The 19907-nt window shown below is 49.3% G+C and overlaps 1 protein-coding gene across 3 annotated transcripts in view; it reads right to left on the reverse strand.

Annotated features, from left to right (window-relative positions):
* Positions 1-19907, reverse strand: part of LOC144730037 (glutamate receptor-interacting protein 2-like) — a 91338-nt gene that overhangs the window by 17375 nt on the left and 54056 nt on the right. For all 3 annotated transcript variants that reach the window (XM_078610528.1, XM_078610529.1, XM_078610527.1), the window contains exons 5-13: positions 15410-15496; positions 13997-14072; positions 12438-12583; positions 11067-11214; positions 9680-9849; positions 7208-7363; positions 6399-6585; positions 4982-5127; positions 1219-1299 (exon numbers count right to left, since the gene is read on the reverse strand). In XM_078610528.1, the coding sequence (XP_078466654.1) occupies positions 1219-1299; positions 4982-5127; positions 6399-6585; positions 7208-7363; positions 9680-9849; positions 11067-11214; positions 12438-12583; positions 13997-14072; positions 15410-15496 (1197 nt within the window). The remainder of the gene's footprint in view (positions 1-1218; positions 1300-4981; positions 5128-6398; positions 6586-7207; positions 7364-9679; positions 9850-11066; positions 11215-12437; positions 12584-13996; positions 14073-15409; positions 15497-19907) is intronic.

Below are 19907 nucleotides of genomic sequence, written 5' to 3' on the forward strand. Positions count from 1 at the left end.
AATGGCCAAACATCATCCACAACCCTCCCGAAAAGTGTAAATAATCACATACGCCGGTAAGCACATTATTGCGTTTAAGAGCATTATTCATTAAACGGCAATTACTTAAATGAAGTCAATAAAAATATAAATGTATTGTATAACTACATTGGGGTGTTCTTACTTCAAAACATGATTTTGCTCCCCTGATCCTCATTAAATATACCAACGCGTATTTGTTGATGATGTATTAAATCTGGGCGCAATGGAGGCAAACGTGGTGAGTTCACCATACCTATCAACCCATACGGTTTACCCCATATTCTTGTACAGGGTAATTGAGTTTTCAGGTCCATACGGCATACAGCCATTTCAATACGGGCACAAAAATGTGTCTATTTGTTTGCATTTCTTCCTTGCGATGGGACTTTCTAGGATGAACGCTGAGATTTATAAGGGCACCACGGGGTGACCAATAAGGTCTGAATTGGTCTGTAGTGAGGTAGGGCAATGATAAGGGGTTGACAGGTTTGATTCACTGAGCTATGAACCCAGTGACCTGAGTCCGATTCCCTGCCACGGTTAACAATCACTGGTGAGTGGCATGTGCACCGGTTCTACCACCAGCAGAGCTCTTCACCAACAGGCAGTGACCACCAGTAGCAAGGTGAAGTATGGTCAAACAACCCCCATGACGGAGGCCTTCATTCAGCAGTGAACTATTAAAGGGCTGTAATTATTATTACCATTAGTATATGGATGCAACAAGAATGCTGGTAAAATCCTAAGTAATCCACATCTTATATTTAAATAAATGTAGGAGATGCAATCAGACATTGAACACAAATCTTTGGCCAGCTTCAATATTCAGCTCAGACGTGGAAATTAAACTGTATCAGCACAAGGGTCCCAATTAAATGAATAGAGTTGGTTTAATGTTCAATCAATCACGAGTGACCCTAGCCAGAGTTCACTTAATGGGTACTCTCGTTAAAGTTAACGAATGCTAATGGATAAAATTTTCTTCGCGCATGGAGGCGTAAACGTCGACTCTGCTCGTCATATATATATGTTTTCGTGGCCGTATCGTTTACAATGCGGCAGTTTGGCAACTTTGATCAATCGACTAAAACACAAATCGCAATAAGACTACCGCTTGCGGAATTGATTTTGTGGAGCTTTCATTGCAGCTCCTTTGGCCAAATGGCGTGATGCCATTGGGTGGCAATGCGGACTTACAGCTGATGGTGATTCCCAGCTCCACGCCTCTCCTCTTGGGCAATTTGACGTGGAACGTGCCGCTGCTGGGAACGACGGACTCTGCATTCAGTGGGCGAGCGGAACAGCTGATTAATGGACGGCGTCACAGTGGCTGTTTCATTGCTTTCATGGCTTTATTTTGGTGATTTTTTAAACGTTTTTCGGTTTGGCCATGTTTGTTTGTTGTAGTACAGAGTTAGACTGATGGACTTAATCTAAGTTGTCTTGTGGTTGTTGTTGTTTGACTTGCATCCCACTGGGATTTTTGCACACAGCGTTGGTGTACGGTGCTTTCTCTGCAATATTTTGCTGTCTTTACTTGGATTTTCTGTTTGCACATAGTCTTTTTAAGATTTTTTCTTGTTCATGTTTTTGTTTTTTTTGTTTGTTGCGGTTGCACCCGATTCAAGAGCCGAATGGCTCACAGGGCTATACCTAATAAATGAAAAACTTGAAACTTCTCCCCCCGCGATTAGCATGGTTGGCCACGTACAGTGCAAAAGAAGTTCAAGAAGACGTTTCAAGTTCAGCGAGTGGCCACGAGTGACTCGCCATCCGTTTTCCGACTTTTCCATGACCACTGAGAAAGCAACCAAGCAAGCCGGCCTGGGTCCAACGAACCAGGCAAGTCTGCGTGGCCCACATTTCCATGGAAGGCGTAAAAACCCAGCACCCCGGGACACTCTCGAAAAACGGAGCGACGGCACGGGCCCAACGCAGATGCGCAATCGGCAGTGGGCCGCACTTCGGTAAACTCTTCAGGGCCGTGTTGGGGTTTTTGTTTTCCTACACAGTGGAATATTTCAAAAAATATATATAAATCCTCGTCATTCCTTAACTTAACCCAAGCATATATTAACATTTGTTTCAAATAAGCAATTTTGGAGGGAAAGGAGGATTTGGGGGGACAGGGGGGCGGGCGGGCGGGTGGGAGGGGTTGAGACTACGGAACCGCATTGCTCTTTAAGTGTTCGTACGAAAAAACGAGCACGGATTTCTCACGCTCGCGAAAACGTGGCATTGGTGACCACGTGCTTAGAAGGCAGTTGCCCATTCTCTTCTGCTGCCCCCATTGTCTGGAACTCTCTGCCTCCGTTCACCTGCGTGCTGTCGATTTCCCTGCCCTCCATTCATGTCCAACCCTAAGACCTTTTCTGTTTTTCGCCACCGCCTGTAACCGTTTCTCTCTACATTAAAAACACGCCCATCATGTCGGTACAACGTCTTAAGATGAGGTCACATTCATGAGCTATGTATGTTGAACTTCTGTGATGCCGTACATAGCCAACCGTGCTGAGATTGTGCCTCTGCTGAAGCTTTAATTGCACCCGAAAGCTCGGGCGTCCAACTTTGCAAAAAATAACTTTTTAAAGTGTCTCGCAGGCTTGTGTTTGAGTAATGGCTTATGCTGAGCCTTGCGACGTGCATAACTCTAACGCAGACTGTGAGCTACAGATCAGTGTGGGAGGAGGTCTTTAAGAAAATGCTTATAGTGAGACTTGGGAGTGTACATCAATCGAGAGCACAGGTTTATAATAAATGTTACGAAGCATTCCTGAAACACATCAGTGCCGGAAGAGGGATGGATAGTCTAAAGCATCGTGACGAACCGCGGCACACGTGTTTGTGCGGTTACCGACCATCAGGTGCGGTACACAGCATGTGACATGTTCACGCGTGAATTAATTAAGAAGATTGCTAAACGCAGAATGCTGCACCGATGTGGTGGAGGGGGTGGGAGGGGGCATAAAGGCTGTGGCTTGAGAAATGGCGTTTCACAGGAAACAGCTAATCAGATACTTTGTGCTGAGAGGCGGTTAAGGTAGGGCTTATGCTAATGCCCGGAGATTATAATATCAAGGGCCATAGATAGAGGGGTGAGACTGGGGGGCTCAGCCCAGACAAGAAATAATGCAGGAAAAAAAATCCATTAATATTTAATTTGGTTTTCATTAGATCAGAATGTTATTTCCCACAGTGAGGAATTAAAAAGATATCAGTTCCAATGCTATGAGACATCCATCTCCATAGCGGAGCGAAATGTGAGAAAATTCAGAGCCCTTATTATAGATAAGAGGCACATGAAGGCGCGCTTCAGAGGCAATTCTCCGATATCACTTTTCAGAGGGCATTTCTATAACAAAGTGGCATGAATTGCTTCCTGTGAGGGTTCCAAGTGGATATTTTTTCATCTCACGACACGCTGATAAGCACAGCTGCAACAGTTTGAAAAGACAAAAAAAGCGAAAAAACACAAAGTGAGCATTGTTGTTCAAATTGAGGATGTGTTTAAGAGTCTGGGACAGGCCTCAGACTGTGCTCACTAATACTGGCCACACCATCAACTTCGTTCAATATTTATCCCACGCGTCGCATGTCAATACCCCTCTAAGCCCATGCAATAAAAACATACATACGAGGTTAAATATAACATCTTGAAAACAAAAATATTCAGCATCAGTCCGTTTCCATCAGGCATTGTTCACAGATAGTTTGAAAAGAGTTAGTCTTGACTCATCGAAGCGCAGTGTGCCATGAACATGGGGCATCGAAGTTCAATTCCCTCCACAGCCCACAGCAGTGCCGAGCGATATCTGAACACACCGACACTGACTGGTACACGTTGAAGCGTGGACAAACAAGTCATGGGGAGCACTTCATCCAGCAGTGGAATTACAAAGGGCAGTAAATAATCAGAATTTAGAATTCCGTTACGCAGGTAAAGGTGCAGCCCTGCAATTGCTTGCTCATGCCACTGCTGGCTGAAGGACCTCCACTGGAGGGAGCTCCAGAGAGCCACTCTAAATGTGTTGTGGACTGGCACCTTCTCAAAAACCACTTGGACCACTTAGTTGGTGCAGCTGTGTTGGGAGTGGTGCATAAGCATCAATAACAACAACATTACACGGCCGCCCGAAAATAAAGATCTATATAATTGATAACGTTTTGAGCAACGGCCCTTCTGCATGGCATTGCCATGAGCGACTTCCTTATCATCATCATCTATGGAAGCAGTCAGGAACAGCAGCTGTGTGACATCATCACGAACATCATCATTGCCAATATATGCATCAGCAAAAATTCAACCATTTATATCGTCATCATCAACACCATTACTAGCTTCACCGATAATATACCGTTCTAGTTAAGGCACTGTCACTGACCAAATGTTTCTTTGTTACTTTAATCGTTGATAACACTGGTCAACAAAAAAAATAATTTCTGGCCTGGACTTTTGCAGCTGTTTTAGACTAATTTCAGGGTGCTGATTCCAAATCTGATCTCAGATTTGCTCTATCACATCTAATTTTATGCTATCGGCATACCCCATTTTCATTGATTTTACCCGAAATTAACTCTTTCACTTATGATTGCAAGTTGTTGCGAGCCAGTGACTGCTTTAGTGTCAAAATACGGTGCTGTATTTTTAGGATAGTGTGTTTATAATATCATTTTATGTAGATATCCACATTCATTTAATATTTTTCTTCTGCAGTTTTTATTGAAAATGCAATATTTGATATCTCGCAAACCTGATGTGATAGACAAAAACTGATGCCAGATTTAGAATCAGCACCCCAAAATTACCTTAAGACCGTTGGAATACCTTATGCCAGAAAAAGTGTGTTGACCAGTGTAATCCGGTGGTAAACCCCCGTGGCGCCGGCGTGGGGCGCGTTCACAGCAGCGCCCCCCAAACAACCCCAACCCCCCGCCCCCCCCCCGCAAGGTCGGCGCTCACCCGCGACGTCGAACTCCATCTGCAGGCGCGTGCGGCCGCCGGCCGCGGCCTCCCGTAGCAGCTGGTGCACCTCGTCCAGCGTGGCCTCCTCCGTGGGGACACCGCCCACGGCAAGCAGCCGGTCTCCCACCTGCAGCACCCCGCATCTGCAGCGTGCGGCACAAACGGATGTTGTCGCCGGCCTTCCACTCCCTTCTCAAGGTCAACTCAACCTTAATTGAGTAGCTGACGCAGCCTGCGAACATCGGCGCTAGAGAGACGAGATTCAGTTTAACACGTAGGCGTTTGCGACCGATATTATCCATAACAGAGATTTTTGGGTTAGATCGCGTGAATATAAATGTGTCGTTAAATCCGCCACCACCCGACGAACAAACTCGAGTTGAAAATGTTGTGGGTTTACTCTCCAACACACCGGTGTGCTGTACTAGTAACGAATTGGCCATGTTCTGTTGACATGACAAACCTTACTAATTGAGCTGTGTCGGGTGGTGGCTGGTTTAACGACACATTTATATTTACGCGATCTAAACCCAAAAAAACTCGATTGGAGACAAAATTGTTCCCCGCGTGGTTCCGGCCTCACCGTCCCCCTCTCCTGCACCGTGCTGGCTTCAGGTCGGCACCGGCTAACAGCAACCGCCACAACGGTCTGCGGATGCTTCATTTCTCACGGAAATATTTTCCCGGCCATTGACAGACTGAAATAACCCCCCCCCCCCCCCCCCCCGTGCCTGAGTGGCCACAGCCCATCGCTAAGAGGTCAAACGGACGCGGGCCTGGGCCGGTTGACCTAACTCAGGGGTCAGCAGCGTTCGGTTCCGCAGCCACACGCTGCTCTCTAAGGAGAGCTTCGCGACGTTATTTGTGAAGGACCACCACCCTCTCGCATTCACCACACGCATTGCGGCTCTTGAAGCGTTGGGCCTCAGTCTGCGTCGTGCGGCGTTACCGCACGGTGCTGTCACGTGGTATCACATGGTGTTGCCGTGGGGTTTCACACTGTGTTGCCGTGCGGTGTGACATGCCGTTGCCGCGTCGTGTCACATGGTGTCGTCACGTGGTGTCGCACGGTGTCACATGGTGTTGCCGTGGGGTTTCACACGGTGTTGCCGTGCGGTGTGACATGTGGTTGCTGCGTCGTGTCACATGGTGTCGTCACGTGGTGTCGCGCGGTATCACACGGTGTTGCCGTGGGGTTTCACACGGTGTTGCCGTGCGGTGTGACATGCCGTTGCCGCATCGTGTCACATGGTGTCGTCACGTGGTGTCGCGCGGTATCACACGGTGTTGCCGTGGGGTTTCACACGGTGTTGCCGTGCGGTGTGACATGCGGTTGCCGCGTGGTGTCACATGGTGTCGCCACACGGTGTCGCCGCACGGTGTCGCCGCACGCCGCCGGCCCCCGGTGCCTCACCGCTCGGCGGGGCTGTCGGGCTCGATGAAGCTGACGACGGGGGGCAGGTTGAGCACCTCGGTGCTGAAGACGCCGCCCTGCAGCTGAACGCCGAGGCTGCCCAGGCCGTCCCCGTACAGCACCACCTCCATCACCTCCGCGTGCACCACCTGCCCGCCGGGGCCCAGGCTGCTCGACGCCAGAGACACTGGGGGGCGGGGGTGGGGGATGGGGGGGGGCGGTGAGCCTTTGCTGATGCGCAGCCAAGTCCGGCCAGCGTGACAGCCACTAACGAGGCGAGCCGTCGCCTCCCGCGACTGACCTTAGCACAAAGCGAGAGACACCCTCCCACAGACGAGGGTCACAATTAACTTGGGAAAAGGGGGGTGGGGGTGGGGCGGATGAGGGTGGCAAGGGGCTTCGAGTAAGAAGAATAATAATGATGACGGAAATAACGGCAGCGGTTGCTGCTGGAATTTTCCAAATCTGAATCCGATGAGCTATGAAGCTATTTTTCACAGATGTCCAGCAGGGGCGAGTCAGCTTCATCATCGCCACCTTCATGATATCCATCATCACGAGCTCAATACCACTAGCAACATCACAATTACTGCCATGATCATCACTATCATTATAATATTCATTCCACGCCGCCTCGCTGAGTACCACGCATCTCGGCCGAGCCTCCTAAGGGTCAGGCACGGTCGGAGGACCCCCGAAACCTTCCACGAGAAACGGGGCCCTGGGTGTGAGTGTGGTACGCAGGCTGGGTTTTTTTCATTATTATAGGAGCCCGGTACAGAGCACAAACCACGACGCGGGGGTCTCACGCGAGCTCTTGAAGTCCTTCTTGCGAGCGCGGCGACGCACGGAGGCACTGCGCGAGCCCAGGGGCAGCGTGGCGCGGCCCAGGCTACTCGGGTGGAGCGAGCTGATGCTGTGAGCGCTCATGGAGGTCGGAGAGAACGTGGCCGACACCATCGCCACTGCGCGAGGGGGCGATGGGGAGACGGGATGGGGGAGGGGAGGGGCGGGGAGGAGAGGGGAGGGCAGAGGATGGGGGTGAGAGTAGCACAGAGAGAGAGAGACGGGGAAATACAGGGAGAGACCAAAAGGACAGACACACGGACAGACACACAGAGACGGGAATGCCAAATAGGCAATGAAGCAGAACTACACCAAGGCAGAACATTTAACAAATGGACAAACAGATGGATATGTGGATGGATGGGAGACAGATCGTTAGGAGGCAGAGTGATTTACAGGCATGACAATATACATATAGATGGGCAGACAAGAGCACAGAAGGATAGACAGATACAGACAGACAGACATACAAGAAAGCAGGCAGGTAGCCAGGTATATATGATACAGGCAACCAAATTAACAATACAAGCATGCTCCACAAATTATATGCATGACAAGCACATCACGGCAGCATGAACCAAAAAGGTTATTCATCTCATCACTTGACACACAGTTAGATGGCAGCCTCACATCAACAATCCTCAGCGCTCTTCCGCAGTAAAGGTGGCCGAATGGTTCAGAGGTCAGGGCGCTGAGGGACCTGGGTTTGAATCCAGGCGAGTCGTCCGCGATTAAACAGAGTTCACAAGCTCAGCGAGTCGATGGCCTAAGCCCAGTCACCCACCAATGTCTGGGCAAGAAACCGTCACGTTAAATGTGGTTCTTTACTTAACTTGGCTATATTTCAGCTTTGAGAATTAAAAACTAATGCCATGAACATAAGTGCCTGTGGCAAGGTGCGGCGGGAGAGTGCTGGCGTGTACCGTGTGGACCAGAGGTCGCATCAGTTCGGTATCCTTTAATTAATCGGGAGATGGCAATAAAGCCAGTGAGGCACGTGAAACATCACCTCTTTTGCAAAGGGGCGACCCTTGGGGGGGGAAGGGATCTCAGATCTACTTCCGTGACGGACACTTCAGCGGACCGTTCTCCAACACCAAGGGTTGCATTGCTCTGCTAGAGTCCCGAATGCGTTAATATTCATCTGAGCCCATGACACCGACAGGATACAATTTAGGGGGGGGGGGGGAGACAACAACAACAACTCTGAACAGAGTCAGACATTTCTCACGAGAGCGCAAAGCAACAGTGAAGAGCAGCAGGCGAGAGTAAGGCAGAGGAGGGCATTTACTGGAGTGCAGTTGGTGGGACGGGGGAGGAGGAGGAGGAGGAAGACGATCCCTCACTCGGCCGTCACCTGGGTGGTAGGTGTGGAAGTGGGAGGCCCGTGGGTCCCAAGAAAGGTGCCTCTCACTCTTTTGCACCTTCACTGCAGCCGCTCCCCCGGACAGAGCGGAGAGAGGAGCGGCGGAGGGAGGGTTGAGGGCGAGGGAAGGAGCGGGAGGGGGAGGGTAAAGGGGGCGGTGAGGAAAGGGAAGAGGAAATGAAAGAGGGAGGGGGGACAGTGAGAAAAGGCGGCCTTAGAGCCGAGATGCCAGACGAGCGAAGGCAGAAGTTTGCAGCGAGTGAGAAGGGAAAATGAAAGTTGAGAGGCCGACTTGAAAATATACGCTTAGAGAGACCGCTGCGTTGTATGCTGCAACACGCAGAGTCTTGTTTCCGTTTGTGTCTGTCTGTCCGCGTCTGTCTGTCTGTCTATGCATGTGTCCATCCATGCAGCTATCGGTCCATCTGTGTGTCCGTCCATCCAAATGTAAGTCCGTCCACATGTTCATGGTCTGTCCATGTGTCCCTGTGGCCATTTGTCCTTCAATCCATGTGTGGCTGTGTCCATCCATTTCTATGTCCATCTATCAATCCATGTGTCTGTCCATGTGTCAATCCATCTGTCTATCTGTCTATCTGTGTGTCTCTGTTCATGTGCCCATCCATTTCTATGTCCATCTATTAATCCATGTGCTTGTCTGTGTCTATGTGTCCGTGTGTCCATCCATCTATATGTCCAGCTGTGAATCTGCATCTTTGTCCATGTGTCAATCCATCTGTCCATCTATCTATCCACGTGTCTGTATGTGTCCATCAATCTGTATATCTGTTTGGCAATCTGCATGTCTGTCGATGTGTCCACCTATCTCTCTATCTCTGCATGTGTCTGTGTGTGTCCATCTATCTTCATGTACGTCTGTCAATCCGCGTGTATGTCCGTGTATCCGTGTGCTTATCCATCGGTCTATCTCTGCATGTGTTGCTGTGTGTGTCCATCAATCTGCGTGTCCGTCTGTCAACCCGCGTGCCTGTCCACGTGCCCATTCATCAGTCCGTCCATTCGAGCTTTCGTCCGCACGTCCCCCCACGTGCTCACCCCGCCCTCTCACCTTGCTCGGGCCCCTTGAGTGCGAGGCGCGTCTGCCGGATGGGCAGGATCTCGAGGCGCACGTTGTCCGTGGCGCTCGCCAGCAGCTGGGTGGCCTCCAGCAGCGAGCAGTGCTCCATGCCCGTGCCGTCGATGGACAGGATCTGGTCGCCCGCGTGCAGGGCGCCGCACCTGCGGGTGCCAGCGGCGCAGAGGGCACGGCAGAGGTCGCAACCGGGTACCCGATACCCGTACCCTACCCGATACCCGGCTACCCGTACCCGGCCGGGTACGGGTACCCGTTTGTGACCCTGGTGCGGCCGGGTACGGGTAAGCCGTGAGTCACTGGTGAGTAACCGTTCGTCACTCATTTCCCAACGTCTTGTCTCTTCTCACAATTCAAGTTCCTAGAATCAACCCACCCGCGCCTGCAACATGGCTTCATCCCAGAGGTCGCAATCGGGTACCCGTACCCTACCCGATACCCGGCCGGGTACGGGTAGCCGGGTATCGGGTACGGTACGGGTACCCCATTGCGACCCTGGTGCGGCCGGGTACGAGTACGGGTAAGGAATCAAAACCCGTTTGCGACCTCTGGGGCACGGAGGGACGAGCGTGGGCGAGCGAGACGTCGTTCAGCGGCATCGCTTTTCAGACTGTTGTTCTACGTACATGGGGGCGCCACGGTGGTGAGAGATGTTAACTACCTCGCCGGGTATGCAGGAGGTCGTGAGTTTGAGAGTTCTCTCTCTTCCCTGTGTTGGCGTGGGTTTTGATCCGGGTCCTCCGGTTTTTCCCTCCACATTTAGCAGCATGCGTCTTGAATATCTGGCTGTTATGATTTCCACGTCATAAGCCACTTCGTTAAGCTACCATTTGTGGCCAGGTCACTTCTAATAAAGAACCGTACAGCTCAGTGGGGGCCTTACATGGTAAAATAAAAAGTTTAGTTTCACGTACGACGAGCACAGTTGGCTACGAACGGTGTGAAAGTAGCGTACTTATCTCTTTGCTACCGCTCCCCACTGCTGACATACATACACAACGACAAAGATACCCCGTATAGCCTTAACAGACTGTTTGGGGTAAGTGCTATTAGCGAGCACCTATGAAGGCCGACACGGCACACGAGGGAGTGGGTGGCCAACACCACACCCTGGCGGTGTGGTGGTTACACACTGCAACACGTACCCATTTGAGGTCAAGTCGACCTAGGCGAGGCCCGGAACCGATTCATATAATCGTCACTGGTGTTGGCCGTGAACGGGAATCAAACTCGGGTCGCCGGGTTCGTAGCGCAGAGGCCCTAACCGCTACACTACCGCTCATACGCACACAGAGACACACAGAGACACACAGAGACACACAGAGACACACAGAGACACACAGAGACACACGGATGCACGGACCTCTCGGCCACACTGGCTGGGCGGATCTTGTCGATGATGATGGTCGGCTTGTGCAGGTGCCCGGGGCTGCTCAGAGACACTCCCAGGCTGCTGCCCGGTGTCTTGGCCACCTCCACCAGCAGCGGCCCCGAGGCATTGGTCACGGAGTCTGAGACACACAACACCCGGTGGTGGGCAAGGAACTCTCTCTTCTGGTGGGCAGTGTCCGGGGCTGCGGGGCACTGCACCGTGCTGTCATTTCGGATTCAATAATTCATTTTGGGACCTTTTTTGCCAGCATCAAAATGATGAAAATGTGTGGTAGAAAGGACGCTGAAGCCAATCGTGTAGGGGCTGACGCCAACCTGTTTATTCAGGGCTTACGCCTAACTCGGGGGAAGGGGTTAACACACAGAGTGTAATTAACTAATCTCCCCAGGGGAAAGGTACTGGGAGTTCCCTACACCCCACCAGGCTATCGGGCTCTTCCCACAGCACTGACCGAGGGTTCATCCAACTCGGCCAGCCGGGTAAAGTAGCCCCCCTTTAGCCTGCCTCTCTACCCTCTATCCCGGAGCCCCCTACTCCCCTAACACTCACTCCTCTAACCCACGGCGAAGACCCCGTCCACGTCACGGGTCTTCCCTCAAATACCCCGGGTGGCATGACGTCACTTTACCCTGCCGGCATCCCCCCCGAGGCGAGTGTGATCTGACGTCAGCACTCCACTCCTCAACAAAAATATAACATTTGGCCTTTCTGGCAATAAAACAGGTGTTAAGATGTTCAAACACGAAAAAGAAACCAATTTCAGGCATCAAGTCTGCATTAACCACACATTCTTGTGGCAAAACATGCAAACCTGCACACCCTTTGTAAACACAGTTCACCGCTGCACATACGTACGTAGAACTTCTTTCGCACCGTACGTAGGCAAACCGTGCGAACACCATAGCGTGCTTCAGCCGAACCGAACCTCACAAAAATAATATTCAGGGCCTACCTTGGCTCCTCCCACCCTCAAGCAGTATATATACACAAGGACTGTTTTCTTGGAATTTCTCTCACTTGATACAGCTATCGTGCTGTGACGGTTTCACCTGAAGACGGAAGCTTGTGTTGCCTCCGAAACGTCGTGATTTTTATTTTATTTTACTTTTATTAATTTTAATTTTTTTTACCTACGTGACTTTACCGAAAAACCTAAGAATATGAATCCTTGCAGTCACGAAAGCTTCAAATCTAGAATTAACACCACCGTTGTTGTCGTTTAGTTGTTGTTATTGATGGCACCACGGGAGAACCTCCGATGAGCAGTTCGCTACGCACGGCGCCGCGAAAGAAGCTCAACGTACGCAGGTACAGAACTCGCTCGCCGTCGCCCCCTCGTACCCATGATGGAGACGTCGTACTCGATCTGCAGCGTGGCCTCCTGGCCGCTTTCGCGCAGGATCGCCAGCGCCTCGGCGTGCGACACGCCGTGCAGGCTCATGCCGTCCACGTTCAGAAGCCGGTCGCCCGCCTTCAGCGTGCCTTCCCTGCGGAGGCGGCGGCGGTGGGGGGAGCGGCCGCGCAGGAGGGAGGGAAATCACGCGGCGGCGGCGGCTTTCTTTTTAGTTGCCCAAAAATCAATTACGGACGAGATAATTAACAGTCCATTAGCAGCGCCTAAACGCCAATCCATTAACGATCCTTATTAAAGTCGCAGCTTATTTCGCGGTTCCGCTACGTCGTCCGGTAAACCGCCCGTGAAAATTAGCGGAAACTGTAGATTATTGCAGGTTTGTTTCCATAAATTACGCACCGTATCCCGTTGTACGCGTGAGAGGAGGGATTATTTTTTTGTTCAGATTATTTTCTGCATTTTATTTTAACGGAGATGACTATGGAGCCTTTTCAGAGGGTCACAAGCTGCTTGAGCTGCTGGAAAGCATTGGTCAGGATGGTTTGTGATAAACTGATAGAAACATATGTGGACAGACAATCTTTTAAAATGTATTTTATTTAATTTAAATATAATCAGCTAACCTATACAGCTATCTTTAAATGCACGTATGTATGAGCATCCTACTGGGCTGCTCCACCAATTTCAAGGAATGTGGGGTCATTTGAAGGCTTACAATATGTAATATATGTAAATGAGGCCAAAACTACTAACACACTTGACCTTTGACCCAATAATTCAGCATAATATCCGATCTACCATTTACAACAGCCTGATGGGAGACAAGAGGCCCAGTTCAAACATCATACAATGGGTAGACATGTTCGGCTGCCGAGGTGTGTGTGTGTGTACGGTTGCCGCCTGTCCGGGTTTGACCTGGAAAGTCTGGGAATTGGCATCCGTGTTTGGGTGGCAGAAATGGATTTGTAACCGAGATCTGGTGGTGGTAATGTAACTTGCCGACCTGCCCCTACTGGACATTGGTGAAAAAGAGGTCCACAGCTCATCGTATTCCTCCTCCAGTCGAAATAAAAATTCAGATTCTGATGTGTTGAATTTTCTGACCGTATGCTCTACTATACTGCAAAAGTTTGATAACAGACCTTGGCTGACTGAGAAATACATCTGCGTTTGGTCTGAAGTGGAAAAGGTGGCAACCACTCTATATGTACAATGAACTTCTTTTGCACCGTACGTAGGCAACCGTGCTAATCGGAGGTGCGGGGGAAGGACAACAAACTAAACACAAAAAGCAGTTCTAAAGAAATTAGTTTTCAATCTAGATTATTTAAAAGGCATAGTTCCAGTGGGCTTCCTAATATTCGGACAGAAGAGGGTTCCAGAAATCTGCAGAAGCACATCTGGAAGTGCGTGATGCAGTGACCGTCTTTGTTCGATAGCCAGCCACAAGCCGGAGTTCGCGTGACGGTGCGTGGCGGTGCGTGACGGTGCGTGACGGTGCGTGACGGTGCGTGACGGTGCGTGACGGTGCATGATGGCAACTCACCGGTCGGCAGGACCGCCCGGTCTTACGCACGTCACCAGGATGGGTCTCGACTTGTGCCTCTGCTCATGGGCGCCACCTGTCCCACCGAGTCATACCACAACACCGAGTCATATCACAACACCGAGTTCTGCCACAACACGACGCCCCTTGAACAATCACTGTCATCGAGGACTTCAGCAAGAGAGGGAGGGGTATGGGTTGGTTCAAAGGTGCCGCTTGAGCTTGAAAGTGAAATAGAGCAATTGAAAACAGGGCCTGACCCCTCCATCAGAGCAGCCAAGTGGCCCAAGGGGATATATGTTGCCAGTGCCACGGGCGATGTACGCACGACAGGACCAGCGTGGGTGATTTACTTTTAAATTTACCAAGCCGTAACTACTGTACGGTCGAAAAATATACCGCATGTTGTAGTAATAGGTTTTTACCCTTTTTCTGGCAACCAAAACTGACACCTTTATTCAAGGGATCATGTTTGGAATAACCACAACACAAGCAGTCAAAATGCAAACAAAAAGAGACAACTCTGATAATGATATGCACAACACCGAGTCAAATAAAAATATACTGAATGTTACTTACATGACTCTTTGGTTCTTTCGGGACGACCGCTTGTTGTTGCGATCGAAACGTCGTGATCTATTATTTTTCTACGTGACTTTACCGAAAGAACCAAAGAGTATGGATTCCTTCAGTCACGAAAGCTTCAAATCAAGGTTACTTACATTATCCGTAGCAATTAAGGCTGCGACAAGATTAGGTCAAAGGAGGGTACACAAGGCTCTATCAGCGATTTTTGTGTGGGCCAAAACAAGCCACTATTAGGTCAGATAAAGCAGCTACGGCCAGAAATCTGGGCCCCAGACAGTGAATATAAGAGAGCAGCATCTACGGATGGTGGAGCATGAATACATGTTCAGGGGCAACAGCTTGCTGTTGCAATGAGTCTGCTTACTCTACACAGCTCACCATTGTTATTTGCACCACGATTATAGCACAAAGCTATCACAAAACTATGTTGCAAAGATGGGTATAGTCTGTAGAAGTCTCACAGCAGAGAGCAATTTTGCTACGCGTTAAAAAAAGTCTTCAAAATTTCGCAAATTAGGACCGTAACACCTGCGCACGTACGGGCCATCTCTCGTTTTAGTATGACAGTCACATGCTCTCAAACGTGCACGGTGAGCCAGGTTGCACGTATGTGCGGTTAATCAACCCGCGGTATTAACCAGGTTGGCCACCGAGATTGAACCGCCAACCTTTGGAACAAGCGGCAAACGCGGCGAGCGCACGGCCGTGTCACCACTCCTCAGTTACCGTCTTCAAGCGGCGCGCGTTACGCCGTGCATGCCCCCCTGAGCCACAGCATCTCCAGTGGCCTCACACGACCTTCTCGGAGGGAGAACGAACACTTGCCTCTGATGACGAAGCCAAAGCTGTTGCCTTCCTTGTACAGCGTTATCTCGATGGTCTTCGCAATCACTCCAGCAGTGCTGTCAGGCGCTGGGAACAAAACAACAAACGAACGATTGATTACGCACAATAACAACCAATGCCTCAATGTGGTTAACTGTTATGGTCACGGGAGGGGGGAGGAAAAATTCATCACAGGAGACAACGCGCCGAGTGTTTTCGGCGAGGCCCAAGAAACTCTTTGAACGCACCGATCCGCACGTTTTGTGTTCCCCCCAATCGTGTTAACAGCGTCTTGTCGTGCGGTGAAGAAAGCTTCGTGAGGATCTTCACAGCCAGCAGTTCATCAGCGTTGTGTCAGAGAACAGACCTGGATAACTTTCTGAAGTCCCTTCAATATGCTTCCTTGTCGACACGAGGAGCAATATCTTTGACAAGTCCTGCATGAGTGTGTGTCACAAGTCAACCAAGCCAAACGTTACGTTTCTCAGAGCTGGAACACGCCGATTCAAGTCACAAACTCAATTGCATACGATAAAGACACGTTTGCATAATTGCGTGTGCAGCCATTGGTGACCAGGCTAACTAGGCCTAGACCCAAACCCAGGCTCCCAGTGGTGAAAGCACATATCTCTGACATGGCACAAGCCCTCTGAAGCACCTGACCATATCTATGGATCTATGGTCAGTCCGTAAAGGCTAATGTGACAATCGCGACCTCTTATTTTTGTTTACAGATCATAGCCCAAAGAAAGAGTGCTGTGACCAAGCTGCCCTCTGATAGGGTTTACGATTGCGTAGCGCACATTTATTTTGAAAGCTTTCCTGTGACGTATAACATTGTCAGGAATTAACGACTTCTTCGATTTTTGTACAAAGCCCTGCACAAAACCAACATGTGTTCACATGTCAGTCAGTCAAGTCGTGTTTTTTTTGGGTAAGGCCCATTAAGCTAAGAAGCTCTGATTCAATATCAACCCGACCAAAAAAACGGCCGAGCATCTGACATGGGAAGGGAGGGGTTTTACAGCGATTGTATGGAACAAATACACCTATTTAATATTCCACACTTGCTCAGGAAGCGCCCCTTTAAAAGATGAGAACACTGATAGAGGTATGACGTGTGGAGGCAGATCTAATGAAAATGTCAAAGATAAATGAAAGCACAATTGACGCACTAAAATTCCATTAGTGCAGCACTAATAGGAGGCAAATACATAAAATCTTAAATGTCAATGCAAAACGAGCTAAGCAGTAATGTTGTATGCGAGTAATAATTTTTATTTCTGAGCTGACATTTCATAAATGACCTTAGAATACATGGTGTCTTGTAAATTTGAATCAATAAACTCGAAACTGTCTGGCGTTTTTTTTTCCCCTTGTCTATTCAACTTAAGTTTCGCTTTTCTCAACTACCTCCCCGCTATTTGCAAGAAGCTTAAAAGGCAGCTGGTAATTTTACATTTCAAGCCTCTAGATATTTAGAGATCTGGCTGCTCTGTGAACACTAGGTACTGATTAAACAACAACAACATAAACTCTGGCCGGTAATCAAACAATCGCATGCCAGAATGTTGTTTTGGAAGCCGTCTTCGTAAACAAAAAGGAAATGCTGTAATCAAAAACACAATCTACGGGGAGGGGGAAACCCTGGGGGCGATCACAAAAACTGAAAAAATAGTTTTGAGCCGTGGAAATGTGTCTAACGTAAAGCCAAAAATGTGCTTCTATTCGCAAGCGCTGTGTGTGGAAAACGTAGAGATATCAGCTATCTCCCAAACCCCCACACCATCCACACTGATGACGCAATCATCATCATCATCATCACCCGTAATCAATCCACTGCTGGATGAAGGCCCCCCATAGCTGTCCTAAGGCCCCGCGATGTAACGATCCACCCAGCACTCGACAGCGAGCCGATTCCATCCGCTGCATCTCTTCGGTGGACGTGCCCTCGGACGTGTATCATTCCATCATGAGGTCATGTCCACTGCAACCTTATGGGTCTCTGTGCGAGTCCGTGGGTCCTTTGTGCGAGTCTTTGGGTCTTTATGCGGGTCTGTGGGTCTCTGTGCGAGTCTGTGGGTCTCTGTGCGAGTCTGTGGGTGTTTATACGAGTCAGTGCGTCTCTGAGTCGATCGGTCTCTGTGCAAATTCGTGTCCACTGCTAGCGTTCACCGAGGGCACGAGTGGCATTCACTCGCTCTGCTCTCAAGCCAGCAGCCTGATGTAGAAACGTGGACACATGATTTATAGTTGGGTCTCAATTCAGACCCAAACAAAAGAAGAAGACCTGTGCTCTAACACAAACAGACACAGCACAATCGCGTCCCTCCCTCTGCACAATGGGGATCGATAACATAATGGATCTGACCAAGAGAAACCACACGCACGCACACACGGAGACAGCTCGCAGTACATGTCATTCTGCCACAGGTTGCCACCGAAGAGCGGGCAAACAACTAAATAATAAATAGCCGCACACAGCTGGCCCGCTGAGATTTCATTCTGTTTTTGTTGTTGTTTGTACGGCGCTGCCTTTGGATGGCGACCGCTTGCGGGTGAGTGGATCCATTGGCAGGGAGGAGGAGAGCGCGGCACAGCCAAACCTCCGTTGCTAGAGGCCCTTGGCTGTGGGCGTGCGTGCATGTGTGCACAAGGAAGAGTCGTTTGAAACCGGGAGGACGGTTCGGTGCCAACGGCGGCCACGTAAAGTCGCCAGGAATTCCGAGGTGGCCGTGCGGCCTGGTGGCCACAGAGCGCTGAGCTGGTACCACCGACTTCCTGGGTTCAAATCTGGGCTCTGGTCAGCCGTGATTGAACCGGGTTATCAATTGCTGTGGGTTCATGGTCTCAACCTGGTCACCGATGATTGCAGGAAACTCATCACATTACAAGTGGTTCCGGAATAAATTTGGCTAATTCCTGCTAAGAGAATAGCAAGTATTAGTTTGACTATTATGAGATGCATGAACGTTATTATTCGTAGTAGGTTGGGAAAATGCTGCGCCCCTAGTGTGTTGCTAAGAGGTCACTTGAAGGGATCTCAGTAGTAGTTTTGTGATATCATCTTTGGTGGGATTTCCCTAACACAGCTGCGCCCCTCTGATGGGAGATCCGGACATCCCGTGACACCGGACACGAAGCCGATTGCACAGTGAGGATTTTTCTATGACACGATTTTATTTAACCCACTCTGTTGTTGTTGTATCCTCAAATCTTGTAACTCAATTTTAACCCACTTCCCAATGTGGTATCGACTGCAAACTTGGTATACTTATGTCATACTGATTACAATACTATATTCTATCATAAAAAATATAAATGTTTAAACGATCTTTTTACACACTTTCTATTAACTCACTCTGTTGTTGTTGTTGTATCCTCAAATCTTGTAACTCAATTTTAACCCACTTCCCAATGTGGTATCGACTGCAAAAAAATATTTTTAAACATTTTTTATACGTTATGTTTCCACTTGGGTCTAATTGTCCACGCTCAACTGACGTTGGCTGTAATTGGCCACGGTCCCTTATGTTATGGCAAGCTTCGGGGCCACTTCCTGGAGTCGTGGAGTTCTGCCATTACGAGTACGGTACATTTCATTAAAGCGTGTTTTAAAAAAAGTATTTTTAAATATTAATTATTTTGTTTTATAACAAGAATCCGCCAGGGATTAGTTTCCCCTGCCACTGCTGTCTCCGTGAAACGATGTCAGCTTTAGTTAAATAATTAATTGGGTTCAGCCCCACTATCTGCCACCCTCCGCTAATTAACCGGAATCATCGCCTCTCGTATGAACGATGCTTAATACTGGTAGGAACCTCCTGGTTACACTAGCCCACAGGGGATTATTGTGTCCGTCTGTCGTGCAGGGAGGGGCTGGGTGGGGAGGGTGGGGCTGTGTGGGGAGGGGCTGCTCACCCCGTGGTGTCCTTATAAAACTCAACGTTTAACCTACTCACGCCGGCTTGTGCCCGCCCTCACAGTCGGGCATATTTGCGGAATACACCACGCCGCCGTTGACCCTGGCCATTGACCGAGCAACCCAACGTTCCTACCAGCTCCCTCCGCAGGAATGTGTTTAAAGCCATCGCCAAAAGTGTATTCACTTTTAATATTTTCAAAACAGCTTCTAGTTATATGTATGAGGATACATGGCTGTTGTCATTTTATATTGCTCATGTTATTTTTTACCTTTTGCTGTTTTATGCACTTTTTTAAATGCAAGTATGACCCAGACATGTCCTTATCCAGCTTACATAACAACCAGTAATAAATACATCTATCAATCGTTGTGCTCAGAAGCTAGTATTGGCGTCTCCTGTATATCATCTTTTGCTATGTGACACTTAGATGGGTTTGTGCAAATCTAAGTAAACATTTATTTAAAAAATGTATTTCATGATGTTTGATTAGTAGAGACACGTACTTCTGCACAGTGCATATGGTAAGATGGGCATTTTAGTGAGCATGACATGTATTACCTGATAAGAAACCA

This window comes from Lampetra planeri, chromosome 34 (genome assembly GCF_965212315.1).
Source record: "Lampetra planeri chromosome 34, kcLamPlan1.2.h2, whole genome shotgun sequence".
Taxonomy (NCBI): Eukaryota; Metazoa; Chordata; class Hyperoartia; order Petromyzontiformes; family Petromyzontidae; genus Lampetra; species Lampetra planeri.